The sequence below is a fragment of the Strigops habroptila genome, chromosome 7 (assembly GCF_004027225.2).
Source record: "Strigops habroptila isolate Jane chromosome 7, bStrHab1.2.pri, whole genome shotgun sequence".
Lineage (NCBI taxonomy): Eukaryota > Metazoa > Chordata > Aves > Psittaciformes > Psittacidae > Strigops > Strigops habroptila.
Genome location: NC_044283.2, coordinates 18,318,227 through 18,341,789, shown reverse-complemented (window position 1 = coordinate 18,341,789; position 23,563 = coordinate 18,318,227). Strand labels below are relative to the sequence as shown.

Here is a 23,563-nt window from a genome sequence, read left to right as displayed (position 1 = left end):
TAAAAGTCTGTGTTTTCATCATGAAGGCCCAAATCCCTATATTCTATTTGTGAGGGGGTTTTTTTTGGTTTTTTTTGTTTTTCTGGTGGAATTGCCATTATCTTTCATCTTGTACAATAAAAAGGCAGAATCAAAAAAGGCAGAATCAAAAAACTACAGTAGCTACTTCTGGTGTTGGGATTATGTTGTATATGTACAATCATTTCCCAAGGGAAATCTCTAATGTGCAGGTGAGTAATAGTTACCTCCAACTTTCTGGCCACGTAGATATGATTTGGAGATTAGAGACTGGTTAGTTACTGATATCCCCAACCTTTGCTTTCACAACTGAGTCAACTAGTAGCAAAGCTGAATTTTGCTTCAACGATGGAGTAGTACTTCTACCTAAGCAAAACAAATCCTCTGTAGCAAATGCAATACCCCAAATGGGTTCTAGAAGAGACTTCATCACCAGCTATCCAGCAGCACTACAGCATCCACGCTGCCTAAATATTTAGGTTATCCTCTCTGAGGTGACTAGTAGTCACATAACCTCCCACACAGTATGTCTCCACTGTAGAGCAGAAACTATTCCTGTGCTGCAGTTGCTAACACTTCTGAAAACTAAGAGTTCATTGGGGCTGGGGTCTAGTTACTTTTGAAACAAAGCACATCTCAGGTACTGCATGAGCATGTGCAATGCTGGTTACATCCAGATTCCCAACAGTTTGAACCACTGCACCACTCAGCCTAGTGACCTCTGTCTAACACTGCACACAAAGCTCCTCTGTCTTCCACAGCCCTTTTCCCAGAGATCATCTAATTAGCTCACAGACATCTAGCAGCTATTGCATAATTGTGCTTTTAATTTAATCTCTTCAATCAAAATCAAAACAGTGGCAAGCAAGAAATCCACTCACATACCTTTCATTCAGAGAGATGATCCTCTTCTGTCAGTGTACTGACCAGGTTCCTATAGCCTGGTTCCAGCAGAAATCTTCCCAACACAAGCATGCAACTGTGCTTTTTTATCTTCACTGAAGATACTTTTGAAGGCAGATTACAGAGCATTTTGAAGAAAGAAAAAAAATGCATAATTTTGCATTGGAAAACTTCTGGTTAAGAGTTGGAAAAGAAAAAAATATGCTCATTTTTGCAGATTAAAACATTCAGATTCAAGGATCAATGTGAAAAAAATGAGACATAAACTTTCAGTAACAAGAAAACACTGCTACAAAGTGGTAATTTCTATTGTCTAGAGGTGGTCTCAGCCATCTTCACTAAGAAATTACATGTGACTTCTTACCATAATGTGAAGTTATAAAACTGGCATTTAACTAGAATTTTATGGAATCATATTTATGTATTCTGGACTTTTTAAAACTATATTAAAAATCTGATAAATACATCATTCTATGCTAGCTATAGCTTTATGATTTTAGGGGGCTCTAGGGAGTTTTTGTTTGTTTGTTTTTATTGGGGTTTTTTTAAAGCTTTGAATCCCTCAGCATTCACAACAAATCCAGCTTCATTTTAACACTTCTGCAGTGACTACTGCAAAGCTTCTTAACTTTTACACTATAATGCAGTCAATGTGTTTATAGTTCTTGAAAATGTCACATGGCAATGTTATGCCAGGGACAGCACATCTCAGAGACTCCTTAATATGTCTGCATTGTTGTACTCTATTTGTAGAGGCATTTTTGTCAGCGGCAATGAAGAAACAGAGCTGCCTCTGCAGTTCTTTCAATAACATTCAAGCTTATAGTTGACTCAAGGGGCTCACATTATGACACCCATATTTAATTTAACAATATATCATATTTTCATGCACTACAGTATTGCATTATAACCTCACTGTTTTATGTGCATGGGCATGCGGCAGAAGCAGGCTAGTACGAATCTACAACACAGACTAAATGGTTAGTTCATGAGAGCAAGGTCAAAGTGTACAGTGATGACAATATATAAAAGGTCTTATAACAACTCTTAGTAATCTGAGGGAAAAAAGCACAAAAATAATCTGTCCAGAAGGGACTGCATTTAACCAAAAGTGCAGTTTTAAAAAATCCGCTTAACTGCACCACCTTGGTTACTTTCAATTTTAGTTCTACTTTACACTTCCCATTGCAGTCAGCGTTCTCTGTATGTCATTTCTGCTTCATTCAAGCATATTTAAGGAGAAAATTAACACCATCTGAATATTAAGCTTTAACCATCCCATTCTTCTCACAATAATTTCTCCTATTTGCTCTGCATTTTTTACTGTTGACCTTCTAGCTGACTCCAAATTAAATGTTCATATGTTTTCTATTTACTCCCAAATCTAGTCCTGCTTGTTCACATTTATTCCTGCTCATCTCCCTCTTATTTGCTTCTGCCTATATCACATCACATCATCCTCATCTTCTTTACTTTCTATTCCAACCAAATTCAACTCTCTTTCCAATGCCTCCTTCTTGCAACATAAAATTCATTTAATTCATTCTTTCCTCCCTATCAACATTATTAATCATCTTCTACCATCCAGATTATGGAATAACTTCATTGCTTTTCTCCATCAGCTGCCTATGGCAACAGTTTACCCACTATTTTGCCTGTTGTCCTCCAGATGAAACTTTATGAAACTCTATTATCTCATCTCTTTTAGAAGGTTCCACTTTTCAAAACTAAGTAGTTTCAACTACCTTTTTATTGGCAGCCTTGATCTTTGGTCTAGATGTCATCCTAAACATATATTACATAAAATTAATGAAGAGCAGCCATAGTAAAAAGCATTTCACTACTCTGATCCATGTTCTCTTCTTCCCTCTCATCCAGCTTTCTGTTTGTCATCTCTTCATACATTGTACCTAAATTAGATTTTCAGTTCCTTAGGGTAAGAAGACATCATTTTCATTTATCTGTAAAGCACCATACATATGTACGGCTCTGTAAAGATACTAAATTTGTATATCCACATTTATTAAAATATTGATGCTTTTATCTATTCATATAGTGCAGAAGCAACATGGCAGAAGTTGTACCCATTTAAAAACTATTTTCCATCTATAATAGCTATAATGTGATATATTTATAGTAGCTGCATGCTGTTCACTCTCTATTTTCTTGTTCACATTTACATTGCTCTTTCTGATCTTAAGTGACTGAAAAATAAATATCTCAATTTTCTCTGACAGCATCAATATATTTTTCAAAAAAAAAAAAAGCATAAGGGTAACATACAGTGGTTTTATTACTTACCCATACTGCGTAATGGATAAGTAAGTCTTAGTGGGTGAAGGTTGCTGTACCAACTCAGGACTGCTCCTGCCCTCCAAAATCTTCTAATTTAAATAGTCCTAATGATAGTAAAAATTTTAGGAATTTTGGACACCAGTATTCTTGCTGCTTAGCTTTAGAGCCATTGAAAGTTCTGATTTTCAGAGTAGTAGAGCATAGCTCTTTCTAAATCACAAGATCTTTAACAGGGAAGCTTCTTATTATTTTGAAAATTCTGGCTCACAAAATTAACCCGATCATTGCAAGCATGTATTTTAATAGCTAGGAGAGTTCTTAATGCAAAAAGACAAAATAAGGATATATCAATCCAATTACAACATATTAAAATGTTTCTAATAGCAAGTGCAGTAACAGGCTGTAGATATACTCTCTTTTGTAGTCACGCATATTTATTTTTTGGTTAGACAAAAAAGCAAGTAGGCATGCCCAAATCCCACAGCAGAATTCACACAGGCCCCTGTCCTGACCCAGAGTTCATTGCATGAATGAGCCTGTACTAATAATTTCAAAAGTTAGCTCAAAAGATAAGAAATTATTGTAGACACTATATGCAAAGCAATTAAACTGTTCTGCTTCATGTAATGCTTAATAAATGGTTAAGCATTTAAGCACTGAATAAAGCAAACATCTTCAAATATCCTGCTTTGCAGGATATCTGAGCTGAAAACTTGAAATGGGTTGCCCATTCGTGGGTCAGTATCTGCGGAGCAGCCCTAACAAACTGTTTATTCAAAACAGCAGGAGAGATGTTACATGGGGATAAAGCTATTGGCATTTCTTCAGAGAGTACCTTACAGCTGATGGATTTGATATTTATATTATCTTTGCATAGAGGGACCTGTTTCAATCAATATGTTCCACCATGCCTTTTACTGGATAAAATTATAAACACCGATCCAACTTAATGTCCAAGTGCATATGTAACTAAGCCTATGTAAGGTTGAACTGATTACAGTCAAGGAATATACATATTTAAAAGCTTTGTTGGAGTGAACAAATGGCAAAGGTTCATTTTAAAAGAGGGACTTTTTACAGGGGCAGGTAGAGATAGGACAAGGGGTAATGGCTTTAAACTTAAAAAGGGGAGATTTAGATTAGATATAAGGAAGAAATTCTTTACTGTAAGAGTGGTGATGCACCTGAACAGTCTGCCCAAGGAAACTGTAGATGCTCCATCCCTGGCAGTGCTCAAAGCCAGGCTGGATGGGGCCTTGAGCAATCTAGTGGGAGGTGCCCGTGCCTATGGCAGCGGGCTTGGAATTACATGATCTTAAGGTCCTTTCCAACCCAAACCATTCTGTGATTCTATGATTCTATGAAATTAAGGATAAAGAATAAAACCAGCAAAATTACATAAAAAAAAAAAAAAAAAAGAAAAGAAAAAAGTATAAAGATGGAAAAATGGCTACAAAAAACTATTGAACTATGATATGACATTCATGAATGTAGTCACTTTGGACAAATATAACATGGACACTAGCTGTTATCTAAATGAACTGGCATTTTAAAATATCGTTCACTTGATACATAGTAAGAAGATCTACTCTTTGTATATTACCAACAGAAGGAAGGTAAGGAAGGAATTTCCAGAAGATTGTAAATTGGGCTAACTTTGTTTCTATCAAAACTAATGGCAAAGCATGTTTCAAAAAAAAAAAAGCTTCACCAGTGCTGAACACTTTTGGCCATCCTGACATAAAGTTAGAAGCTGAGCTACAATGATGTAATGGCCTTGTACAGGAATAAATTATCACAAGGAAGTCATTTTGTATGGGAGGTTGTATTCTGCTGTAAGGATATTATGAGATGCAACGGTCAGGTTTTCAAGTGCACTCAACTTTGCATTCTTCACAATGAAAAGTATGAAAGATAAGCACTTCTGAAGATCAGTGTAGTTGCTTTGCTCAATGAAGAACTATGGCCCTACAAAACTGAGTTTAAAAATAATGTACATATGGAGCACCTTTTCATCTGTTTCTACCCCAAGATGGGGAAGCAGAGTTAATACTGCTTGCTTTCCTTTCAGCTAAACATGCTTTTTTTTTTTTTTTTAAATCACATCCCTTCAGTCCGATTTACACGAATTTTAGCTTCAAGAATCATTGGTCATTTCCAAATGCAAATAAGCACAGAGTAAAATTATATTAAGTTTGCACAATTGATCTTTCATCATTTTAAATGGTACCTTTTAAAATTTCCTGTAAAATCAGCCTGAAATACTCCCATAGTTGACTGCCATCAAGTAGTGCAGGGTCACTTTGGGAAAACCCATTCTCAGTGATATAAATTATAGGGTTATTATATGTATCCTAGAACAAGAGAGCAGAAGTTTTATTCAGAACAGATGTAAGAAAGTCCATAAAATCAGATGCATTACCCTCTATCTTTTCTAAGCTACAAACTAAAACTAGTTTTCATCAAATTGCACTGACCCTATTAACTTAATTTTCCGTGAGCTGACCTTTTATGATTAACAATGGAAAAGCAAAACTGTGCAAATATCCATGAAGACAGTGAAATGACTTATTTTAATGAGAAGACTAAAATATCTTTCCTGCATTAGCATCTGCTTATTGTCACTGTTCCTTAACCCCTTGGTACTGGCAGTCATTGCAGGTCCCATTGCCAGGAGCAGCTGCATGCCAGGAAAACCTTACTGTTGGCATCAGAAAGATCATTTCTGGAGTTCAAAAGATGATATAACACTGGTGTGTGATTTCAAACTGTAAAATAGCTATCAAGTACAAAGGCAATAGGAAAACACTAAGGCTTCTACTTTTTTTATCCAGCATGCAAAAATTAAATTACGAATCCCAAGGTGACTTGTTTATTTATATCTTGTACAATGTCTTATGCCATCCAGATGGGCACCTCAAAAACCCCAAATCACCAATATTACACACTGGATTCTTAGATTCGTTCGTTGGCCAGCTAATAGCAGTAAAATGGTCCTGTGAGCCATTCCTTGATATAACACGGAAGACAGTGCAAACATCATGGTACAACAGGTAACCATAAACTCCCAGTTGCAACATTCAGCTTCACAGTCCATTGAAACATTTAGCCTCTTGTCTGCATTTTCTTGGTCTTAAGTTTAACAGTTCAGAGCAAAGAAGTCAGCAGTACCCATGATGATAACTTTTTCCTCTTTAGTGAATTCTGGAAGCCTTGTTGATAAATAACCCTGCTTTGAATGCATTGCAGAAATATCAGACATCATGATGGCTGGATATTCATCATCAGTAAATATTGTCCTGAAAAATACATCTAAGGTAAAGGGTAAAAAGCAAAAGTTGCTTTTTGATGTGCTACAGAGGTTCTACCAATCTCAGTTCAGAGCTATAGTCATAAGCCCACTTTTCTTTTGTCCAAATATCTTGTCACAACTATGTCCAGCTTTAACATGAGCTTTTAGCATATTATAAGCTGTCTTGTAAGCTCGGATACCAATACTGGCGCTATACCATTTTCACAGCCACATACAGCAACAACATAAGGCTCATTAATAGTGATCACTCAGTCTCCAAATGTTCTGAAGCAATACTTTGCATGAATATCAAAGGTCTCAATGATCTTTTCAGATTGCCCAGCCATCTTCATCTTCTAAGGACTGAGGTAAGCCAAAGTGATACAGGGAGCACAATGCCATTTCCCAAGTTATTATTGATTGTGCTGTAATAATTGACTCCTGAAAATATTAAAAGAAACAAAAAAGGGTTAACTTAAAAACTTTATTACATTTTAACACATGAAGAAACCTCACTGCACATTTTCTGTTATGAGATGCAAATATTTTCTCTCAACTGTGTGCTGACTACTGTTATAAGACTCCAGAGTTGGCAAAAATGCTCAGCACACAAAATCTTCCAACCAGGCACATAAAATGAAATGAGGATGCAAATTTTCAAAATAGATCAGTGGACAGCAACTCCCCAGGAGAAACATAATTCTGATGGGTGCTGGTCACATGAAAATATAATCCTTTAATTTAAATGCCTGAATGGAAGCTTGGCTGCCTGTGCAAGATGCATGGGTGTTGGAAAAATCCTGACACTTGAGAGCCTTACAAATAGATTTGTTCTAATGAAAGCATTTATCTCCTTAAGAACTGTGTCTTTTAAAAAGTTCAATGCCACACTCAGCAAGGTAACTAAGCTGATCTGTTATGATTTGAACTTGGTTGGCTGGGTGAGCAGTTTACTCTAGACTGTTCCATTCTCCACCACTGTCTGTGCCAGGGTCAAGACAAAGAAGATACTGTCAATGCATTCAACATTTTGCAGTTGTGTGAATTCAACAGTTCCCTCATTAGATCTATATGATATTTAAGGCTTTTCATTGGGCTTTACTAGGTTTTAGATAGAGTTTAGGGCACTGGTATCTTTAGCCACCAACTTGAATGCCTTGGCATTAGTTTATCCAAGAAATCAACTCTCTTCCATTTAGACTGCCACTGCTGCAGACTGTTCAGTCCCTCTAACTGCAAGAAGGAATTAGCTCACCTCTCTAAAAACTTATGACTTCCTACCTTTCTTGTTCCTTCTTGATAAGAGAGAGATCAACTTTAATTTCCTGGATGTGTTGTTAAAGCTGGCCAGCATTGGGGATGTATTTCTAGAGGCTTAAAAGGAATTCACCTTCTGTTCAGATTTAGCAGTGGCTGACACGAATATGTTTCCTAAAGGACTATTTTTATGCTGCTGAGAGGTCACTGTAAGTTTAAATATCAGGATACCTTAAGATCTCCAATAGGTATTTTTAATTTTGCTTGCATTCAAACAAAATTACATTGCTTTTAGGCCTTCTGGAAACACCAGATACTGCAAAACACATTGTAAGCTCTGGTTCAAAGAGTATCAATTAGCTTGCTCTTTTACTTGAACTATCTGGTTTACTGTGGTAATTGGAAAAGGCCAACAGTGGCCTTGAATTATTATTTGTTAGGCTAAGAGATCTGAGCCAGAAATAGGTCTCCATCATCCTGGTGGAATGTAGAAATCAGTCACCCTTTGCTTCAAAGACTTGGGCTAAATATACCGAAGTGTGGGCACATATCTAATAAGACATAGGTGTGTACAAAATATCTATCCCAAGGCCTTGACGTATTGAAACCCAGAACGAGAAAGGTCTAAAGAACTTGAAAACAGCAGAAAGGAGGAGGAGGGTTACTAAGCTGCAAAAGTTAACAAAAATGTATACTTAGGAGGTTATGGATGGTTTAGATTATTATTCTTAAAAGTTTCTGAACCAGAGATTTTGTTTAATTCAAAGCAGAAAATCTGTTCATTAATAAATATGTCTGTACTATATTGTACTATATATTCCCTGGTATTCTCAGGGTCAGGTTACTGTGTACTTATATTTAAAAATGCCAATACAGAACCCCATACTATCTTCTTCTTAAAAGGACAGTATTAGACTTCAAATTAACGTAACTTCAACTGGCTAATCGTAAGGATTTCTGTCAAATGTCTTTTTAAAGACAAAATTTACTGCAGCAATCAATTATGAACCCCAGACTTAGACAGTGCCTTCTCCTAAACAAACAGGTGCATACACATCCTTTAGCACAGCAAGACTCAATAAGTTTGTTTACAAAGTAATTCACAATAAATCTCACTGGTAATTTGCTTTTCCTTCCAAGTGCAGCACCAGAAAAACACATTAAATTCTGAGGAGATACGTGCCTGTGCCTTGAGAATGCATCCATAGAAAAGAGGAAGGAATATACCAGAATTCTAAATTTTGAAAAGCAAATTCTTGCAATTTGCGAGAGAACAAATAGGGTTTGTAAATGTTACTTTTCAACAGGGACCTATTAGACATCAGTGGGACTGGGTGTGTGCTAACTCTGCAGTTGGGACTACAGGGTTTACCACATAAGCTTAAACTGGGAATAAAGAAATCCTTTGCTGGTACAAAATCCTGTTCTACCATATTGAGAGTAATGCTGTGTAGAAGACACCAGCATTTCTCATTCTAATTTTCAGATTATAAATTACTCAGTACAATTTATAACATTTAAGTGCAACCAGTTATCATTCATTTTTTACATCTCAATTAAACACCAATACTGGAAAAGATTTATGTTTTGTGTTAGGAAATGAAGAGAAATAGAACTGCATCCCTGAAAAATGTAAATGTCAAGTGAAATTTTCAGATTGCCTCATACCTTCCAGAGTAGCCTGGTTTAGTTTCTATGGCTGTATCTGCGGGTCAGCTAGAAGTAGAAATACAGAAAATGTTCTTCTGAGAAAGTGTGTATATAATGGTTTTGTGCAGACATCCCAAAATTTGGGGATTACAGACATTAAGGAGCATTTTGTCACTGGAAAGTCAAGGATTGTTCTTTTCACTTTTCTCTCATCTCCTCTCCCCATCCTGATTCCCTACCTTCGTGCTGAAGTGAGGCATAACATCAAACTCTCCCAGACTCAATGCCCCCACTTTTACTATTTTCGTCTCCCTCCACACTGACACCTCATGTTTTGCAGTTAACTTATTCTGCTCAGGGTACCTTCTAGGATAAAAATAATTGGACAAAAATACTTTAAAAACAAACTTGGTGTAAGTTTTAACATAAACCCTGACACATCTTAGGAACAATACACCTACAACATCACTACTTTAAAGGACTTCATCCTCACTGGGTTAGAAACAGAATGGGTTTAAAGGTTTTCAAATGTCCTACGTCTTGGGTGTGAAATTGGTAGTGAATCACTTGGTGTGGATGATTTTATTTGAAAGGACACTGCTTTAGCTTTCTAATTCTTCACATGCTCTTTGTAAAAATGTTTATAAGAAAGATGATGGCCTTTCCATGCTATGCAGCTACAATTGCTTCAACAGATCACTGCACAAGAGAAGTGAACTCCCTCCTAATGAAAGCTGGCCTACTTGGAGTTCTTCCAATGCCCTTTCGTTAAATGCAAAGTTCATAATATTAATCAGGCAACTACTTATACTGGGGATAAAGTGAACATTTTCTGAAATTACAGCTGAGTTTTGTCAAAATGCTAGCTTTCCTTACCAAGTGCATTCAGAATGTCTGCTTGCTGTCTTCCACTCTGACATCTAAATAACAAAGCCTATTCAGTAGGCAGCTCTGTGGGGTTGTACAGTGCCTGCAGCCTCATCTGAAGGAATATCAGTATAGGAAAGAAACCACAAGGACTCAGCCAAATTTAAATTCAACGCACCACAGAAAGCATTCCAAGGGAAGGGCAAGCTGTGCCAGTAAAAGTGGGAAGCATATAGTAAATTTTGGTGGCAAAGGAAAAGCTTCCATTCAAGCCTCTCCGGGATGCTGGCACAGTTTTTGCAGTCATGCTCTGCAGGGGGAAATGGCTGGTTGGTCTGTTTACAGCAGATTCACCAGCCCCCCTTTCTGAATTCTTGAAACAAAGGTTCCTCCACTCTCTAGTGCAAACTGTAATCTGTAGGGTGCAGAGGACAGGCTGCTGCCTATTAAACCGCCAAACTCCATATGACTGAAATTCTACAGAAATATACTGCTTCTGCTGGTATCTTCCTATCAAGATAGGACAACCTGAAGAGCATTTTCTAAGAAACCCTTTCCCTTCGTAGCCTTCCATCTTTGCAATCTTCAAACCAGCAGAAGGAAAGAATTGCCAAGGCAAACACTGCCCCACAAGTATAAACATGCATGTCTTCTCAGTAGAACTGAGATTCAGAAGAGTAGGAGGCAGAATTGAGATTCAGAGCTCATCCAAATCTACTTTGCTTTTTTTTCCCTCAAAATATTATCCTCTCAGCATACAAGAGACCTCAGCCAAGTACTTTGATACTCACATAATTTTTGGTTCAGCCTCAGTTGCTTTTATTCTTCACAATTCTTTTTATTTCTTCTTTCTTCTATTTCCTATGTTCTGCAGGCAAAGCTGCCATTTCCTATCTTTTCCTAGTGAATGATCTTAATCTTAAATCCATATCTATGGAATTAAAATAAAAAAATCAGAAATGTAGGAAATTTTATGTCTGACTTCTAGCAATCTGACCAGCCTGTTTATGTGCTGTATCCCTTTTCACTTTTACACTGTATGCTGAGATTGTGAAAACTCTTCTTTTCAGAGGGACTGTCTTGTGTTTGTCACAGAACTAAGTGCAGTTCCTACCTGAGTCTGAAGAATCCTCTCTAACTTGCTAACAAAAATATCTGGGAAAAATATGTCCCTCTGAGTGCAAAACAGTCAATGTGAAGTTCAGTACATCAGAGTATACTGATACGCTATCTAAATGCATTTGCCAAATAAGATACTTGTCTCTTGTAAGCCATCCAAAAATACCCTCATGGCTAGGATCCCTGTAAGTATAAACATTCTGATGAAGCAAAACGATTTAGAGTTACAATTAAAAAAAATGGAGTAAGCAAAAAGATACATAGGAAACATAATACTAATCCTATCCCAAAAGATTGTGCTATCCAAGGGGATCTAGAATATTAATTAGTAAGTTGTTGCAAACCTATAAAAAATCATCCCATAATTACTCTGAAAAAAGTTGCAATTTCAAAGCTACACTGCAGAATAGCATACTGGATTAATTATGCCAGACTGCGGCAATAACCTTGAATTAAAGCTGCAACCTTCTATTTTTAAGAAACAATTGCCTTTCTGGTTGATGAAACCTGTCGTCCCATCAGGTAACAGACGTGACCAGGAAAGAGAAAAGCGATAATGAGTCAATCCAAGCTGTTTGATACATTTCAAATCTTCCTCCCACAGAGTGTAGCTGCCACAAGCTACATCACCAGTCTGGTTCTTGAAAACTCGATCTCCTCCCTGATGGGTGAATGTGTCCCAGACATTAGGGCCCTTTCCATCTGCATTCCAGCCTTCTGCTTGAAAAACTAAACTTGGTCGTTACACTTTTGACATCAAAAGACATATGTTGAATGTAAATATTTATCACAAAGTAGGCACAAACCCCTCAAAATCCTGTGAGTAAAATGAGCAGTATTCCCTACCCGCTCCTTATATCATTTAAAGTAACTAGGAGCTTTCAACCATTAGTATTTGTGTCAGGTTTTGCATTTATTCATATTTTCACTTGCTGCTAATTATTTGAAAATCCTGTTTTAAAAAGCATTCAGAGTTCTGACACTCTTCGTACTTCCTTGGCCAAAAATCAGATGTTTGCAACTCTTGAGATATTACAGGTTTTCACAAAGAGCATTTTCTAATGCAGCTTCCGTCCATAAACGTAAAAGATCAGTCCATATCAAAGAAAGCCTTTAGGGTATGAGAAATACATCCACCAAATAGGTACTTATGGCTTTCTGGATGTCCTTTGAAAATCCCGACAGTCTGTTAAAAAGAAAGGAACGCCATTATGAGCCTTGGCCCTAGGCATATGCAAGCTGAATTAATAACACAGCTCTGCAAAACTTCTGCATTTTACTTAGCCAAACATTCACAGAAATGAATTTTGAATGCTCAAAACCCCTGCACCATTTTCTTCACTTTCAGTGTTTTGGTAAATTTCTTTTAAATTCCAAAATTGAGATAGATTACTTTTAAAATATTCAAAATACAGCCGTTGTTCGAGATTACACAGTATTAACATTCCATAGTATTTAAACCAAATAAATGCACCTTTCTTCATGACAAGTTTCTTTGTCTTTCAGGAGCAATGCTGTAGCTGTGGCAAACATTTCATTTTTAACAGGGAGAACTCTGCAAACTTACAGCCCTGCAAAAAGTGATTGTATCATAAAATTCCAAATAACCCCAAAATGGCCAACTTCATTTACTAGCAAGACTTTTCAGAGTCCCAGTGAATGCACTGTTCCAGGGTTACTCTTTAAAAACGAAAATGACATTGTGTGTTAAAATCATGTATAAATTAAATATTAGTTGGGTTGTAAGATTAATAACTATATAATAGCTACATATCAATCCTCAATAAAAGTGTTTTAATAATCAATTAGTATCATAGAAATTAGAGATGGAGGAGAACTATTAGGAGGTCATTGAGTCCATCCCCTGCCAATGCAAGATTGCTCCCTTAAGTATATTCAGTACTTAATACACATCTGTCTTATTAAATCTAAGTTTAATGCAAGGTTAAGCATATTGAAGACACTTAATTTAAAGCATTACTAAAATCTGTAATATCACTTCTATAACCTAGCTTTTCAAAGATCATTGTCACATTTCATGTTCTTTACAGAATTTTATTGAAGCACACGAACACTGATATATCTACATTTGGTTGGTCAGTAAATGAAACTCTTATATGGGACAACCTTCAAAGCAGGTCAAATTTTAGATCGAGACAGTTTGAGTTTCCCTTAATCTCAGATTTTATCACAGACTTTGTGCTCTGTCTGTATGATTTTCAGAAAAACACAGTACTAAAAGTTCGCTACATCCTGCTTTTGATTTCAAATATGCCGGCTGAAATAAATAATCATTTTAGAGGAGTGCAGGAAATAACAACAGTAATTTTTTGGTGGCACCTAGAATTCAGAAGCCTTTAAAAGCAGGCTTCCTGCACCATATCGATATGATATAGCTCTTTCTTCACTACAGTCAGAGTGAAGGGAAGCCAAAAGCTGCCATAATGGGCAACCAACACACCTTCATTTAAGAATCAGCAGCTAGAGCAGATGCTGAACAATTTTTTTTTTTGTCTGCCTTCCTCCAGCAAAGGAGGTGGGAGGGAAAAGAAGAAACATTTGATTTTCAGCAGAGTATGACAGTGCTACTCCAGTAGCCATTAGCCACTAAAAAGCCCTGACTGGGGCTGTAGCAACAAACCCACTTTCAAGCACTCCTCATGCTGTTCGAAGAGCCTCTCTGTACAGTCCAGAGTATCTGAGCTAGCTAAATAAAGTGTAGGAAGCAATCTAGCCAAGGCAACAGAAAGCTTCACATACACTAACATATCCTGCTGAGCTGCAATTAGTCTGCACAGAGCTCTGCTCTGCTTCAATGAACAGAGCTTGCACCTCTAAGCTTGCTCTGAAACCTCCACGCTACATAGCACTGCATAGCGTAGACATACTCTGAGTTTTAGTGAGCTTTGGGGCCAGGAAAGAACAGTGATGAGGAACTGATTTTACTTTTCAAGCACATAGGTGAGACTTAACTACCAACTCATCACATAGCATGTCACCAAGTGATTAATATGAATTATCATGAAATACGATACACGCTCCCCATTCTCTGCATTATGTAATGCATTCCATTATTACAATGGAACAAGATAGAATGTTTTTCCATTAAAGTGAAGCTAGTGAAACAGGAATATTACTGATCAGAGTATTTGAGTTTTCATGTACTTATCCAAGTTAGCTTTTCTTCTAATTCAGATGTGCTTTCACATTTTCGAGCGAAATTTTCCTGGCCTGGTCTCTGCCCAAAAGGTGACATTTTGTCTGAATTAATACAGTTCAACTATTTGGCATATGAAAGAAGTGAAGAAAACCACTTTTACCATTATGAGATTTTTTGCAACTTCTCCTTCTCTGTCTTGGAAAAAAAAAAAAAAATTTAAGAAAAAAAAAAATCAAGCAGAGTTGAAATTTAGCATAGAAATAGCCCTCAGTAAGAAGAAGTGCTTTTGAGTGTTCTGGTGCAAATTGATTTTGATTTGACTGAGTCATGAACCTTTGAAATCTGCACTTTGAGCATGCAGAGTACAATTGGTATGATTTTTTAGCACTTTGAAATATACAGAGTGGAGAAGGTTGTGCTGTGCATAAATACATAGCTGACAGTAAAAAATACTCTGTCAGCCTTTGCCTCATCCACTGTGTACCTTGTGATATGTGCAGCAACTGAGTCTGGACTCTACAAGAACTATTGCTTCAATCATGCTGCCTTTAGGTTGGAAGCTGCACAGCTCCAAAGCTTTCAGGAGAAGGAATTCCCTGTTGTGTTTCTTACTTCTGCGGGAAAAGGGTCATCTGAGTAGTGTCTAGACCACATTATAGATTTTTTTTTAATGTTTCTCCCACTCAGAAACCTTAGGAAAGCTCATTAAAAATACATTAAGAGAACATTAAGGTTGCACATCTAGCCACTCAAAAGGCAGGAAATTATAATGTCATTCTATATGCACACACAATTCTCATTTTAAAAATTAGTTAGTAGAGCTATGCGCATTGCAGGACTCGAGTTAGAATCTGGCCCAGAATATTGATTCCCAGGAACAGTGAGCTGTTCAGTCTATTAGGTGAAGCTAACTGAGCTCGTTAAAAGGTACCAAGCATGGGCAAGTACTATCACTTTCAGCAATAACCAAGAACTAAAGGCTACATCCTCATAGACTATTTTAGATCTACAACTCCCATTTAGGTACTGAAATCAATGGGAGTTAAGTGCCTTCAAGCTGCAGGGTATAATATGAGAAAATCAGATCCATATGTATTTTAAAGGTCTCTAAACACACATTTATGAAGGAATAAACTTGGCGGGGGGGGGGGGGGGGTTGGCTGTAGGTAGCCCTGTACCTTATGGGTTTACATTCCCTAATCTGCCACATATTTTCGTACCATGCTGGACAAATCCCTTTAGAAGCACCTCCATTCAGTGGGGAACATGGTACATGTCCCTGGGGGAGGGCCTCCACAAGTCCAACTGTTAATCTCTCAGTTCATTGTTTTTCATATTCTTTGGAGTTGAATTCCTAACTGAGGACCCCTTATGATTATCAAGGTCTGATGAGATGGTTCTCCCATCCAGTTTTGGAATAGCCAACAGTAATCTACTTAAATTAGCACTAGAGAAAGGAAATCCTCAAGAACTAATTGGAAAATTATTTGTATATCTATCTGCTTTATTTTTTCCCCTATTCTCAATAGGTAGTGAAAGGCTTCTCCTCCATTTCAATTTCCTAACCATATTTCTGAGATTTGAAACATCTTTTACCCTTTTCTTACTACTCAGGCCAGAAGCGTTTAAACAGAAGTGCCACATTGATTTGCATCAGATGTAGCATCTACATAACAAGGCAAGCACACTCCTTTCTGGATCCAGACTTTTCGTTCACTTAAAACTTCCTTAACACTTTGGCAGCTAAAAATTTACACCTTCAATTTGATATGCTGTTGTAGCTGCCCTCCAAGCAAATCCAACTGGAAAAGCAATATCCTCTGGCACCGGCTGCAGAGGACAGGCGAATACACAACATTATGCGATGCTATGGAGATGTGGGCTTCATTTGCAGACAACGGTTTCTGGCTTGATCACTCTTCCACTTGTTACAAGCAGATTCTGCACTGAAGACAAAAATAAACCCTGTGCAGCTTCACACACTGAAGGGCAAGCCATGCATTTTGCATATCTCAGGATTAAAGTGGAGGGGTTCAGTCAGATAACAGTGAAAGTGGAAAAGGCAGCAGTGGAAAAGCCTAGGGTGGTCACAGTAAAAGGGCTCCACCTAGTACGAAGCATTAGTACACAGAACAGATCCCTGTTTTCCCTCACTTCTCTCCCACCTCCCACCTCCCAGCCAAAGGACTTTTTGGATGCTCTACTTAACATAAATCCTTAGCCACCAGGTAAAAAGTCATTTCCACCTCTTCTAGTAAGCTTCAAAAACCAGCAGCACCTCTTCTTTTCTGGCATCAGATATCTATTTTTTTCTCTCCCAACACCAAAACAACTTGCCTGCAGTAGGTGAGAAAGGATGTTCTGGACATGTTTAGCAGTTGAAACCAATGAGTAGAAGAGTAAGATTTGTATGAGCATACAGACAGAACAGCTATCTTTCTTCTTTAAAATGCCATGGATGTTCATTTTTTCTAAGGCAGCAATGACAACCTTATAGCATGTGTGCCAGAATCAGCACCCGCAAAACATCCCCCAAGTCTCCTCCTCTACCTTCTGGCAATGCTGTTACTACTCTCCTGTCAGCAGGCTGGGAAGGGAGCAGCAGCAGGAGGACGAGTCAAGGTATGGTTGTAGCAAGTGGGGTGGGCTCCAAGTAGTTTACTGTCCCTTCCCAAAAAAATGCAATACCTGGCACACTAGATGTCACTACTGCAATTTTTTTCTGGACTTACAGGAGTTTTTTTCCCCATTTATTATAATACCATAACCACACTGCTTTTGCAAAGCTCAGTACCTGCACATATCGGACTGTTAGGCAATAATGTATGACCACTACTATTTTTTCTTCTTCTTTGCTCTTCTTGCACGTTTTTGATTTTGCAGTTTCTCTGGGTGAGGACCTACTCCTGCAAAGCATTATACACGTAAGTGATATTTTCTTTGATAACAAAAATAAGACAAACCTTAACATACCCAGAAAAGCCACTAGCACAGTTCATGCACATACTTTTGCCAGAAATACACACAATGAAAGAGTCAGCTTCTTAGGGAAAAAAAAAATATAATCCCTTGTAGAGATGCAGACAAGCTGATTTAATTCCACAGTGCACATTGCAGAACCAGACAGTGCAGATGCAATGCAAAATAAATCAGGCTTTCACAGCAGGCATGCATTTCCTCAAGCGTCTTTCAAATGAAAGGTAAAAGCCCCTTGAATACAAAGGACCAAAGGGGGAAATGAGGCACAACATACCAACTTGTTCCCAAAACACATGCTGACATATGTTCTAAGCAAACATACATATCCCTTACATGTTTTATACACATGACCAAAAATTCATGCCATGAACTAGTTAACATTCTCTGGTTGAAGTAGCCTCCTCAGGCTTTCATTTGCAAGAAGGTAAGCACTGGGCAGTTAACAGTAAAACTCAACAGGGACACCTGAAATCATGATTAATAGGTATTAATGAATCAGAGTAATAATGCATATTTTTTACATCATTAAATGTAAGTCACATTAAATCTTTTCCCAGAAAATCATACAATTTGATTTCACAAGACATATAATAAGTATGCAACTCAATAATGGGGGAGAGGGGCAGACAGGAGATAGTAGCAATAAAAACCCAATGAAAAGTTTTATAAAATGCTTAACCATAAAAACGAGGCTAAAAAGTGTCACTGTTGATTCCCTAGCAGGAATGAACTAGTGTTGATTCTCTAGCAGGAATCAACAGAGCCAGAGATGGGGTTTAGGAGACACTGAGTGGGAGGAAAATATTTCATAAGCAGTCTGGGGAAGAATGAACAAAATTTGCCTCAGAGGTTAAGGCAGATTCGCAGTAATGAGATAGCAGGCTATGCCAGATAAGTAGGTAGATACCAAAAGATGCAGAGCTTCAAAGTTCAGAAAAGCTGCATTTATAGCAACTAATCTCAAACTCTTCTGGCAACATGATTTCTGTATTTGTGACCTCACTTCTGGTTGTGTTTCTGGACTCATGAACCCACTCCTTGTTGCAGGAGCTGGACTTGGCAATTATATTTCCATTAGACCCACTGCACATGATGGCCTCTGGGATGCACCCACCTTCTTACTGTGGTAATTTTCAGTACATCTAACAAACAACCTGAACCCAACCTAAATTTCAGTATTTCACTGTGCCATTGTTTTGTTCAACACATATAAATACAAAACTGTAAAAGCTCTCAGCTCTACCTTGCGGCAGGTTTTTTCCAGACTAGGTTTTGGCTTTCTACATTTGCACTGGCAAGGACTACATGTAACTAAATCAGCTCAAGCAGAGTATTCCGAGGAATAAATCAAGCAGTTCCTGGATATCCAAATGTATCTGGACAATGATATTTGTCAATAAGTCAATAAAGACCAAGAGTAATTGGCACTGATGCTAACGGTTGGCAACCTAACTTTATAAAATGCCACGTATTATATTAAGGTGAAGGATGAACAGGCTTTGGTGTTGACCCCCTAAGTCATGTGGGATTAATTATTATCAGAGTAATTATATCTTGTCAAAATGAGTTTTTCTTGACTGATGTTTCCTCTTGACATATTATAAACATGTTTAATAGTATTTACTAGGGAATTTAGAAATTAAACTTTGAAGGAGTTGTGAAAATTAAAATCTCTTTCCTGACATTTTACACTGTGCAGGAACAGAAGGATGTAGCTGCTTTGGAAGCATGACTGTATGTCTCTGAAACAGCCAAAGATAGAAGTTCACATATTCTGTGAGTTGTCTTTGTAATAGCTACTCATAAATTTAGCTTCCTTCCATGGCAATATAATGGAACAGCTATTGAGAAAACAAATTTACTAAAATTTACGTTGAAGTCTGCCAGTCAAACTTGATTTTTTAATAGTAATACAAACTTAATGAATAAAGAGCAGAAGCTATACTGTCACATGTCTGAATTTTAGCAGTATACTGTTTTCTGCAGGATATTTTAGCACTGAGCTTAAGATGTTCTCAATTAAGTTATGGAGACAGTTTCCGCCTTACATTGTGGCTGCAGTAGAGGGCTCCTAACTTTGATCCTCTAAATTGAGCATTAACTAGAAGCCTCTGCTGGATTGTTGATCAGCCTTCCTTCTCCTATGTCAAAGGTGTCAAAATTCTGCTCCCAAATTTAAATCAAATTGGAAATGAACTATCATGTTGACTGAAATGAAGGGTGATGACAAACAATGAAGGGTAATGATAAACAACAACTTTGAAGGGAGGCATTTAGTGCAATACACAAAGATTAGTATTACTTCTGATCTCATTTAATAGCTTCAATAATGAGCTAGAAGAGGGAGTAAATGGTACATTAATGAAATCTGCAGATCTATTAAACTAGGAGGAGCTGAGCACACTGCTGAAAATGGAGAAATAATACAAGGGGTCACGGGAAGATTAGAAACACAGGCAGAATATTGCAATGACATTCAGTTTACAAAACAGAAGAATATTTGGGTAAAAAATTCAACAGATGGTAATAGGTAAAAATCTGGAGAGCTGTCATGCTGCAAGACATTTAAAATTAAGAACATAGGGAAAACTAGGCAAGATTCTGTAACTAAGCAGCAGAGAAAAACAGTGAAATTTGGGCTAAACTACTAAAGAGTAAGCAAGAAGTAATGACTCATCTCAAGCATCTCTACAACCATCAGCTATTCTGCATTTAGTCTGGGCACTGGAAAAGTAGACTATCAGTCAGATGGTTAGAAACTCTGCAGCTATGGAATTTTTTCCTTGAGGAAAACTTAAAAGTAACCCATCCATTTAACAGAGTGTTGTCCTTCATGAGGTGAACGGCAGAACAGTGAGCCACTGGCTAAAAGACCATAAAAGAGCATGAGACTGAAGAAATAAAATATTCTCCTACTGCTTTTGGTAATCGCATCATGCATCTTGAATTTTTTATATTGCTGAGGAAACTGCTGATGTAATGCCTCCTGCTATGAGCTTTCCAATACCAGATATATGTGCACAATATCTTGGAGAGCTAAAGCTAGTTGTGACCAAGTTAATTCCAGTTGAAGAGCTCATACAAATTAATCTTGCTGGGAGTAACTCTACACAAGCTATGGTGGAGTGCCAAACTAGTGTTACATCACTCTCTGTACCAGACACAGTTTTGGCAATTCTGCATGGCACAGCATTAGGATGTATAGTATGTATGTAAAGTGATATTCCAACTTGGTCATCAGTCTTCAAAAGTCCTTGGTAGCTCTTGACTGCTGAAGGCATTGTCCTTTATTGCTGAGTGCCTCCATAGAGTTTTTTAAGTGGGCTTGGCCACTTGGGAGTTTGTCACTGTCACTACGTTGTGACCCAACACTAAGTTTGCAGATAGCAGGGCGCTGATCCACAGCTTTAAACTTGCACACTTCAGTAGAAAACCTGGCAAAAGCCCTTTCATGTAAAACCATGCTCTATTCATTCATATCTCAGCATGTCCTGCCATTCCTTGCATCTGGATTGTTCATCTTCTAGGTGAACAAGCTTAAAGGCAATGAGCCATCATGCAAAAATGTCAGGATAAAAAAAAAAAAAAGGAGGATATATATATGAAAACCAATGTAAAAATTACCAGAAGCAGAGACAGACCCCGTGGTCCCTTGTGAATGTGACTTGTTTGCTGAGACAGCAGCCTTCCTCTGATGTTTCAGGGAGACCTGCCTATGTTTTCCAGAAACTGAGAGTTTCAAGACATTTGTAGAGCTACCAACAGGCAAACTTGCTTGATACAATTTTGCCAGGAAAATATCTGCTGTACTTAATCAGATTGGCTGCAGCTGGTTAGAATGACACATCTGAATGATTTTAAACTAAACGTGTTAACATTTCTAAAATAGAAGGCAAAGAAATCTTCTGCGTGCGTGAAAGGAGTGTAGTTTCCCTATTTGTGTCATGAATCTGCAGGCTATTTCACTACACAGCTAAATTTTCAAAATCATGTATTTTGCTGCACATACCAAGTTCTGCTTAAAAACAGTATATCCCATTTTTTTACAGTATGGACACTTCAAAATCTTAGCACCTTATCCAAGAGTTATCTCCCTCTGGACACCACTTAGTGTCCATATGAATAGGAATCTAGAGATCAAATTCGACTCTTTTGAAAATGTGGGCCCAGTATCTCTTTGTTCTAATGCTTCTGAAACTTCTCCCTTGTTGACAGCTAAATCATATTTACCCTTAGAAACCTGTCGTATCACTCAGATTTTATTCCTGGGAGATTACATACATGATGTCTATATTATTCTCCCACTCTAACACTCACAACTTACATATTTCCCAGCACAGCTTTTGCTTGCTTTTGACCCCATATGCATCAACAAGGCGGCAGCAAAGCAGAGAAGAACTTGAAGAGACTGTAAAGCCCACCCCATGCACTCGTCCACCCGCAGCCCCTGCTGATGTTGCACTCCCATGAGGCAGAGGTGTGTGCTCCTGTCACAACACAGTTGCTGAGAAGTTTGAACGCTTACAGGGACAATGAAGCTTTGTCTCACAGTCTATCAACCTCCCACTGATATCAGTGCAAATCACGAGCCAGCACCAAACAAATTTGACAGAAAACTACAATTTGAGAGAATACATGGCTGAATATATGGATAGACTGATATTGGGTTTGCAACTGATAGAAAGCCTGAAAAGTAGGTACAACTATAATATTAGGCACCAGAGAATATACTCAGAGGAGACACGTTACAGTTCAGGATACTACGGGAAATGCTTCAAGCAAGATGCATAAGACCAAAAATCAAAATCTTCAGATAAACCTGGTTTTAAAACTGAATGACTATAGAAGCATTTTTCTATTTTTCAATTCTATGCAGGTTTTCTCACCAAAACACTAATAACTTTTAGAAAAAATCTTAACACTTTTTACTGTTTTTTCCTTTCAAGGCTTTTTTATTTATTTTAACACATACATAGAATAAACTAGGTAAGCATTTTACTTAGACCAATTTTATTCTTGGGATATATTGACTAAACCAAATTATTTTGTCATTTATTATATGCATCAAGTCCTGTAAAGTCCCACCTTTTGTTTTCAGAATTAGCTAGAAATAGTGCAACTAGTTTTTACAGCAGTGAAACTGTACCTTTCATTTTCTTTTCTTAGAGAAATGTTGTTTCTAATGTCATTGACTATGACTAATGACACTGACTATGACTTTAGCAAATATGCATGAAAAGCCGCTTCCACCAGTCAGGATTTAGAAATCTCATTATATTAGTGCATTTACATAAAATTCACTTCCCTATATCAGCAATATGGAACTCTCTGCTATTAAGCAGCAGCATACTATGAGAGACAGTAGTTGATATTACTTTTCAAAAGATTTGTGCTAAGCCATTATGCTGTAAATATTTTTTCCTTTTGCAAGAAATACTATCCATTGTACTCTTCATTTTTACCCTGCAAAATATTAGTGAACACTACTGCTTGCACCTGGAAAGGGAGATAAGTAGTACAGCAGTACTTTAATTTGACAAAGTAATCCAGATACCTATTTGAAATTCAGTAAATACAGGTTATTTTTCGAACAACTTGTGCTTTATATGTATATTATTTTTGGTCTTCCAAACAGTATTACAGATGTGCAGTGATGTCTCAGGATTATGTTATTCTGGGAATTTCACTAAACACATACCTGACCCTGAAGCTAAACTAATAGAATCAAAAGAAAAAAAAAACAATACAACTGTTTAACATAGCTCTCTTATGCTTGATTTAAACACATAAATTAAAACAAACAAACAAAAAAAAGATTAAAGAATAAGTACATATAATGGTGCAGCACCGACCTTTTATCATCACAGAGGTTGCCTACTTAACAAAGTCGTCACACAGATGAATATAGCATCTCATTCAATTTAAGCTCTTTAGATCTTTCCTCATATTTTAGCTTGGCACAAAGAAAACTGAACCGTTGCATAGTATAGATGAAATCATAAACATTTTTCCCTTTCTGATGA

The 23,563-nt window shown here is 37.4% G+C and overlaps 1 protein-coding gene across 1 annotated transcript in view; it reads right to left on the bottom strand.

The window, feature by feature from the left end:
- Nucleotides 1-5,435: 5,435 nt before the first annotated feature.
- Nucleotides 5,436-23,563, bottom strand: part of LOC115610783 (cytosolic beta-glucosidase-like) — a 38,894-nt gene continuing 20,766 nt past the window's right edge. Inside the window, 8 exon segments of the mRNA XM_030492783.1 lie at nucleotides 5,436-5,570; nucleotides 5,853-5,917; nucleotides 6,361-6,711; nucleotides 6,714-6,846; nucleotides 6,848-6,902; nucleotides 6,904-6,949; nucleotides 11,891-12,118; nucleotides 16,319-16,391. Coding sequence (XP_030348643.1) covers nucleotides 5,436-5,570; nucleotides 5,853-5,917; nucleotides 6,361-6,711; nucleotides 6,714-6,846; nucleotides 6,848-6,902; nucleotides 6,904-6,949; nucleotides 11,891-12,118; nucleotides 16,319-16,391 — 1,086 coding nt within the window.